Below are 9,105 nucleotides of genomic sequence, written 5' to 3'. Positions count from 1 at the left end.
TGACGCGTCGTACTTTTGTTGCGCAGCCACAGCCTGTGGTGAAATGATTTCGTGGGTCTCAAGTGTACCATCAAAGCCTGTTCTGCTTTCTTGTTGAGGCGGAGGAAGATGGACGGCCAAGACATAGCCATGCAGCAAGCTTTACTTGGCCCGGTGTTGAAGTGAAGTGAAGTGAAATGGAATCCATCAATCTATCCATGGGCGGCGGCACGCACGATGGCATTCATCACGTAGGAGTGATCGGCGACGTGCTGTGTTCACGCTGGCCAAGCAAGCAAAGCAACCCATCCGGCTCACCCGACGATCTGCGGACCGGCGTCTCCAGCCTTTCGGTTTCGGCGGCACCGCGCGTCCACCACTTGGCGGGATCGATCGACATGGGCCAGCGGCGGCGGCAACCCCCCACTCCGTCCGTCCCTGCCCACGCGCGACGCCACTTGTTCGCGGCTCGACGTGGCCGATGCGAGTTGAGCTGAGCGGTGCAGCACCCGCCGGCGTCGAGGACGTCGCGTGTGCGGCGGCCAGTGAAGTGAACGTGCCTGCATCTGCATATGCACGGGCATGTGGGTCGAATATTCCCTGCCATTCCTACTCCACTCCTATATGTGGAGGTGGACGCGGGCGAGATATTTTTACTCGGAATTTTCTCTCCGGTCCAGGAGACACCAACGTCTGACCCTGAGGCCTCTCGCCGTGAGCTTTCCCGGTGAAAGGCAATGCTGTTGCTGCTGCGTTCAGTGTTACCTAGTACTTCCGTCAGAGTATTGGTTTTAGATGAGTGTTGGGGGTAGACACACACGAAACAGTCCGGTGGTGGACTTGGCCAAGGCCAACCACAGTGCCAAAGTACCAACCGTGGCGACCCAATTGGCCAACTCCGTTCAGGTGCAGCCGCTGACTTCGACGGCCGATCCGTTTACTCTAAGACGCGGCCAACCCAGCACACTGCTCCGTTTCTGACAGTCCCCCGTCTCGCAACGACCGACCAAGACTTTGTCGACTACCGTTGCACTAGCGAGTAGCGAGTTAGTCTCTCCCCCAGGTTACTAGTGAGTGCCTTCGACGAATCCTAGGCTGAGCTCAAAATGCGAGAGATTTGACACGAGTTTTGCCTTTTCCGGTTCCGGCACGAGATAAATTTTTTTTGCATGATAATACGTGTTCCATTAATAAAATAAAAATTCTGTTACAAGCTATGTAAACATCGATGTTACAGAACTGAAAAGATAGAATAATCCTATGCAAAAAACCAGCGCCTGTCCCTCTCCATTAGAAAAATGAGACAGATCACCTCTTCACATGAGCTCGACGCGGCACCATCGCTGATCAGCAGCTTTACGGATCTCCAAAGTAGTTTGCTTGAAGCAAAATCATTGCCGTTGAAAGAATCAGACCGGGGCAATATGTCCCCGAACATGTCATCAAACTCCAGAACTGACACACCCACGCGACTATGACGCCGGAGGAGGAAACTCAGCCTTCAACCATAAACCCAGCACAATATGCACCATCTTTCAGCTGTCACTTGCATAGACAACCGTCTGCGTGTACTCCTGGACGACAAAACCTCCCTGCTCCAGCATGACGTCGGAGATAACGCCGTAGCAACGGGGACACAGCGGGAGGAGAGATGCACTTGATGGAGTCACCGCCGCTGCCTCGCCGACACCAACCATGAACCCTAACGTCACCGATTTGAAGGACCGGCAAACACATGATGCCATTAACTTTGAGACGCCGCCATGATAAGCACCGCCAGTGTGGGAGTAGAGTTGAGAAAGATTTATTCGTCTGGACGCCGTTTCCACCACCACAACGACGCACCACGACCTACAAATCCAAACCCTAACTACAGAGCAGAGAAACGGGATCTCCCCTCCCTCCCGCTGCCAGAGCAGCAGCCGAAGGGAGAGAGGGCCAACGTCTTGATCAGTGGAGATCGGTGGAAGAAGATCCGCCTCTCTAGTCGCCTGATTGTGGCGGTGGCTAGGGCAGAACCAGCCCGAGATTGGTTTTTGGCACGAGATAATTTGACGCGTGTGGTAAGAATAGGAGGATCGCTCAGCTTGGTCAGATCAAGCCCCCCGCCCGCGCGTTCCCACTCACCGCCCAACCCCATCCGCCGCCGCGGGCGCGTGCCGAGACCCGAAGCAGCTTGCTTCCCACGCCTTTTCGCCTCTAGATTTCTTAGTCCCTGCACACGCCAAATACCTTTCATGTTCTAAACTTGCAATCTCTCCAACTTTTCCTCTCCACAAGTACTCCTTCCCCGTCCTATATATACACACACCCGCCAAAGAAAAAGGGAACCCATCAACAATTCAGCAGGCCACAAGCAAGCTCGACAACACAGAGTGCCAACAGAAACCACCACATCCCGATCCCAATTCGCAACGCAGAGTAAAGAAGATGGCCGTGTCCGTGGGCAAGCAATGGACGCGGGTGCGCACGCTCGGCCGCGGCGCCTCGGGGGCCGAGGTCTTCCTGGCCGCCGACGACGCCTCCGGGGAGCTCTTCGCGGTCAAGTCGGCGAGCTCGGCTTGCGCGGCGGCGCTGAGGAGGGAGCAGTGCATCATGTCCGGCCTGCGCTCCCCGCGCGTCGTCTCTTGCATCGGCGGCCGCGGCGCCCGTGACGGCTCCTACCAGCTCTTCCTCGAGTTTGCCCCCGGCGGCTCGCTGGCCGACCGAGTGGCGATCGACGGGGGCCTCGACGAGCGTGCCCTGCGCGGCTACGCGGCCGATGTGGCGGCCGGGCTCGCGTACCTCCACGGCGCCGGGATGGTGCACGGGGACGTCAAGGCGCGCAACGTCGTCATCGGCGCCGATGGCCGAGCCCAGCTCGCAGATTTTGGGTGCGCGAGGAAGGCGGGAGCCGGTGGCGGGCCGATCATCGGCGGCACGCCCGCGTTCATGGCGCCCGAGGTGGCGCGCGGCGAGGAGCAGGGCCCCGCGGCCGACGTCTGGGCGCTCGGCTGCATGGTTGTCGAGATGGCCACTGGACGCGGGCCGTGGAGCGGCATGGACGGCAACGCGCTCGCGGCGCTGCACCGGATCGGCTACACGGAGGCCGTGCCCGAGGTTCCCGAATGGCTATCCGCCGACGCGAAGGACTTCTTGGCCAGATGCCTTGTCAGGCAGGCCAGCGGCCGGTGCACGGCCGAGCTGCTGCTGGAGCACCAGTTCCTGGCCTCGGCTGCCGTCGACGCGAAGCCGCGAACCATGGAGGGCAAATTGGTGTCGCCGAAGAGCACGCTGGACGCAGCATTCTGGGAATCGAATTCAGACACGGATGAGGCGGAGCACGACAGCTCGGCCGAGATGAGGATGAGGGCATTGGCCTGCCCTGCCTCGGCGCTCCCGGACTGGGACTCCGAGGAGGGATGGATCGATGTGCTCGCCGCGCCAACTGAAGCACCCGACGCAGTGCCCCTGGTGATCGAGGAGATGACCGACCTGGACAACGGCGCGATCACAAACGAAGAACCCAGCGGCGCAGAGTCCGGCGTTCTCCCCATTACTTTGGACGTGGAGTACAACGGCGATGGCAATATAGCCTACGACGATTCAGTTAGGCATCGTCAGTCTTTTGAGTGTTTAGCTTGCCACGAATTATCATGTACCGAATTGTTGCTTTGCAACACAAAGAGTAATGCAAATGATCTCGCTCTTGCACAAGCACTCCGTTTTCGTACTGCTGCTCTATGTTTCACCGCTCCCCATTGCGACACCTTCGATTAGGCGGAAGAAATTTACATGCTACTTCGCCTGTACTACTAGGCAATACTAGGTCGCGTGGCCATGACTCCGACGGAGGAAATCCAGCGTGAATTCACAAGCTTGCCGGCCACGCTGCACACCGCGGCTTCCACCGCGAAAGGGTTCGAGTTGACGCGGAAAGAGCAGCGTCACAGCAGCTCACGCACTAGAAGCGATCCTTGGGAAAGTAGTAGTACTACACTAGCGCGCGGCCAGTCAAAAACTATTTTGTTGGGCTACGTGGGTCCAGCAGAGTCGACGAGCCGACCAGTGAAAGCGAGACCTTTGCAACGAGTGAGCGTCGCATCCTGAGATTGGTTCGCCAGGTGGAGATTCATCCAGCCACGACCGCCCGCGTCCCCTCGCCGCTGCCCGACGCACTCGCCGGCTCGTCGTGCACTTCTGGGTCCCGTGTCGGCTGCGTGCTGGCGCGCGTGACACGTACTATGTACTATGCACCATGCTCTCCGTGCTTCGAATCAAGTTCCTTTTTTTATTGCTTAACTGAAATTCGGTTAAAATTAGCCATGAGGCTGCTAACAACATTTAGAAACCATCCAGGTGGTACAAATTCAGGGCAGTGCAGATATCATGCATAACTGTAATAATTACCTTGCATCTATCAGTTCCAAATAACATTTTGTCTTGTAAAAGAGCGGTCCACAACAGTTTCTCACATGTTGAAGTCTCCAATGTGATTGCTTCCGCTAGAGCATATGACGCTCGCTCCGAGTCACAACAGCACCAAGGATGATTTTACAATATAATTCACCAAAGCTGTAGTAGTATAGCCTCTCGTGTCAAGTGACACCAATGATTTTTAAAAATCCATCACTATATTTAGTTGAATCACTATTTTTTTTTAATTGACACCATTGCCATAAAGCTGATCCCATCGGATCTCTTTTCCTGCTTCACCCATGAACAGGGATGCCCTGGATTACCGATTAGAACAGTACTTCACGCCCTGTGCATGCCAAAGTTCTTTTCAAACCAACCTTGCATTTTTCTACCTATGCTCTCCTTTCTCCAATATAATCAAATGTGCCACTAGTAATTCGGCCCACCGCCGTCAGCAAACAAAGCTACCACTCAGTAAAAGCTTCCACAGAAATATCCACCTCTTGTTTCATAGCATTAAAATTTCAGCTAAATGGCATAATACTAGGTTGAAGTGGGTCTTCGATTTCTTTTAGTGGGAGAATGACTTGGGATGAAAATTTGACTAAGTATCCTTTCTATCATCATGACGAAGAGGAGATTGTCAAGATTCGTATTCACACTTCTGGGGATCGGGATTTTACCTAGCAAAAATGACGATCGTTGCAACATATTGATGTTATTGTGAGACTTCGGGCATTGCCAAAGAAAGTGTGTCAACTCCAAAGATCATGTCATGCAACTACTTCAACAATCGTGGTGGGTTTCTTAACATGACTCTGATATTGCCCTTGTAAAGCTTTTGGGAACTTCTCTCATCTCCAATGCATGCAGTCAACAGATCCGAGCAAACCTGGCCACCATCTTGCTTCAGTCATTGCCATGATCATCTCGGTGTTTGCGACAGTTGGTTCTTTCAGGCTCGGAGTTCCAAACATTGACACCACGTTAGTTGGTTTTTTGTGGGTTGCGTACCTTGGGTACAGGTGTAATGGCAGTGTCACTTAAACCCAACGGCAACTCAACCTCATTGAGGAACTCCAAGATCGCTGTCACCATATCCTCTCCTATGATCGACGTAACAATGTCGTTTGAAAATCCGGTGGTGAAACGATCAGCACCCGGAACCTTCGACGGAGTCATCTGGAATGGAGATATTTTAACTTCCTCTGTCGTGAACTCGCTTTCAAGACTATCATTCATTGCTTCTGCCACTCAAGGGGTTACAAACTGCAATAGTTCATTCATATCATTGTAGCCTTGAGGGAGATACAAACTATGAAAATAGTTTAGAATCTTGGGGTTCACTTCCTAAGAATCTCCTGGATCGATTCGACGCCAGCGTTAGCTAGCTTCTGGACCTATTCGAGCAGCGACGGCGACGCTGGGCGCCTCGGTGCGAGCGACGCCGGCGGCTCCGTATTTGGCCGCTTCCTGCGCTGTCCGCCGGCTTCATAGGAGCGAGCTAGCTAACCGTGGACATGGACGAGAAGGAGAAGAAGACGTGGGGAAGAATATACACGAATAATCGATTTTACAGTCCATGTTTAAGGGGTTTACACAGCCGCAGCTCAAACCAACACTTAAAATGCGTTTTTCGCGAACTGAAACCCGTCTTTTCAGTTTTGCGGTTTAAGGAGTATGCTAGAGATGCTCCAATAGAAGTTCGGTACTCCAGGAAATATACTAAGGCACCGTCTCTTTAGTTGGTCAACCTCTTCCGGGCTTAAATTACTCACCAAGCTCCAAGTTAAACGTCAACGATGTACGCTATCGGCCTCAAGGTCAAGTTCAGGCCCCCTTTTTCTGTACCTGCCCGTTTTTTGAGAGGACGTTGACTACCTTTCGTATAAAAAGATTAGTTTGTACGTTGACTATGTTCGATGGAACAAAAAAGCAAAGAAAAACAAAGCACGCAGACCTATTTTTCCGACTGCGCGCAATTGGCAAGCAACAGGTTTGAGTTGAAAGCGTTCCACTTTTGGAAATGGTTAGAAACTTAGAATTTACGTCCATTTTTGTAGAACTGTTCAAGAGGACTGAACAATTCTTCTTCTGAAGGTTCCATGTATGTGGCTCCGAATGAGTTTAGCTGAATGTTCTTTGCACTCACGCAGGCAATAGTTGCTGGATGTTGCATCCAGCGTAGTGTTACTTCAAATAGAAGTTGGCTTGGCCGCATCATTTAACTCGAACTTATCTGCAACGACAGACGGCTCATACATATCGAGTTCGTGTGATCTTGTCCGTCGCTTTCATATCTGCCGAATATCGTTTCGATCGGCGCAGATCATACCGCGTGCACTGTTGGCCGCTACCGGCGTTCAGCAACGTCAAAGGGCCCCCGCCTGCTTCACGGTTGGGGCCTTTTCCAACGAAAAGCAAGAATCGTTGCCTTTTGGCTTGACAGCAACAGGGGCCAGAAAGAAAGATTATCACTAACAAATGGAATGTCGAATTAGTACCTGGCGGCCGGCAGTCGGCACCTGAACCCTGCAGAGTAGAGTACGTACTGAATTAATTAGTGAAAATTTACTTGTGCAATCATAAGATTTTTTGCGGGGAATATACAATCATTACTTGTTGACGAAAACAAGAGTTAAACTGCACTGAATGCGCGGGGAGCAGCGAGGGGCATATCCGAAACTGCCCCTGTGTCCACCGTCGACCACTCGAGGGCAATGCGCACGGCCAACTCCTCGTCCACATCAAGGTTGGAGTCGAAGCGGCTGCCAGCGCTCAACAAGCTCGCCGGAGTCGTCACGGTGCATTGGAATCGAAGAAATCGAAGGAGAGAAGAAGAAGAGAAGAGTTGTCGGGAAACGTATTAGAAAACAAAAAATTCATCCTACGAACACAATCCTAGGAACACTATGAAGATGCTTTAGAGGTTTAGATCGGATGTTAACAACTTCGAAATGCAGTGGGAGAAGAGTTGGTGTAGATCGTCAAGGTCTCTGGAACTGTTCACGAGTGATCTCTCGAACAAAAGACCAAAAGCACGGCCTTTCTACAGATTGCAAGCGTGCTTATGAGTTTTTCGCTGAATCACATATTTCATAATCGTAGCAGTTATAGCATAAACTATAAATACTTAATTATAAACATGGAAATAACACTACAAGAAATATGTTAATACGTGACGGATCTTGTCCGTCACAAATTAAGGAAAAATTGTCATGGGTGCCCATCCTTGACGGATTTAAAATCCGTCATGTATATCGCGTCATAATTTGATATTGTGCTTTCCTGACGGTTCTTGACCGTCATGGATCTGCCCCAGGCCCGCCCAGGCCCAAACCTTGGTGACGGAACAAATCCGTCATAGACTAACGCCACGTCGGATTTTCAGTTGACCAATTCAAGTGACGTGGCTGGCTGCGTGGATACTATTTTTCGTCACAAAAGTCGTCATGGATTTAGGCACAATTTAAAGCGCAATTTAAATTTGGTCGACCCCATTTCTTTTGGCCAGACTTTGACACAGTACAATTTTTAGCATAATCCGATACCCAAATCCTGTTTGTCCAACAAAAAGTATTTGCAAAGTTCCAGACATTACATAGTTTATCTGGCATGCAACCATCCATATGCATATACAACATAGTAGTTTACAAAATCCTCTATGAAATGATGTCTTACAACACAGATTGACAAAATATATCACACATCAGAGTTATGAACAAGTACAATCAATTTTACATCATCAAAACATATAAAATATTGAGGCTGTTACTCAGGCTCTTGCGGTCGGCGCTCTTGATGGCAACTATCATGTCGTGGCTGATTGTGATGACCAACACCAAGTAGCCCGCTGTCCAAAATATAAAAATGAATTACATGTCCAAAATTCTTAAATCTTATAGTGTCTACAAATGAGAATAACATTGTATCTACTATAAAAGAAGAGTAGACCCGAGGTTGCTTAAAATTAATCCAAAGGAAAAGTGTGTGAATGAAAGTCAAATGACAAAGTAACAAAACACATATCATAGAACTCCAAGTACAATGGCAGCAGTAGTTGAGGCCATATAAAAGCCAACAAAATGGCATCACTAACAAACAATATCCTTCCATGATGTGTAAATTTGTTGACACATGAACATTTGAAGTTTACGACAACTAGGTCGACGAGTAACGACATGAAAGTTAATGTTTATGCTACAAGTACATCTTAAAGGTCTGAGAAATAGTAAACAATACTTGCATAGTACTATTATTTATAACAGGAAACAATAATGAAATGAAATGAACTAGTATATATTTATACAAGGTGACAACAGTAGGAAGAAGGCTTGCGCATGTGTAGCAAACCTCATCGGCTTGCACAAGAACTACAAATATAGTCTATACATGGCTTAAAAATTACTTCAGGGTTATTACGGTACAAGCCGAATCAGAACATATGAACAACGGGTGATGGCCACTCTAGTAGTGTATTGAAGCAATGCAAGGTTGTTAAGTTACAAGCCAAAGTCTGAAGTTCCTTTTTTTTCAATTGCTCATCTTGTACAGATTGCATTTTATATATGCTCAATATAGGGGAACAAAAAAGGTATCACCATGAAACAAAAAGCATTGCTTAAGTATAAAATCCTAGCACATATCCTCCAACAATTTCATATTTAACATCTTCAGCGCAAATCAGAAGCATTTCTATTTCTTTTGTAATCTTAATTAGTGTATGGA

General features: G+C 49.6%; 1 protein-coding gene across 1 annotated transcript; it reads left to right on the top strand.

Annotated features, from left to right (window-relative positions):
- The first annotated feature begins 2,323 nt into the window (after positions 1–2,323).
- On the top strand, positions 2,324–3,738 carry LOC119355170 (mitogen-activated protein kinase kinase kinase 17-like). Its single transcript, XM_037621952.1, has one exon. The coding sequence runs from the start codon at positions 2,410–2,412 to the stop codon at positions 3,736–3,738; it is 1,329 nt and encodes a 442-aa protein (XP_037477849.1). The 5' UTR covers positions 2,324–2,409.
- Positions 3,739–9,105: the final 5,367 nt, after the last annotated feature.

Source organism: Triticum dicoccoides, chromosome 1A (assembly GCF_002162155.2).
Source record: "Triticum dicoccoides isolate Atlit2015 ecotype Zavitan chromosome 1A, WEW_v2.0, whole genome shotgun sequence".
In the NCBI taxonomy this organism is placed as follows: domain Eukaryota; kingdom Viridiplantae; phylum Streptophyta; class Magnoliopsida; order Poales; family Poaceae; genus Triticum; species Triticum dicoccoides.
The sequence above is the reverse complement of the archived record's forward strand: the minus strand, read 5'-3'. Positions and strand labels throughout refer to the sequence as shown.

Coding starts and splice junctions, on each gene's coding strand:
- LOC119355170 (XM_037621952.1), top strand. CDS start 2,410: ATGGCCGTGTCCGTGGGCAAGCAATGGACGCGGGTGCGCACGCTCGGC.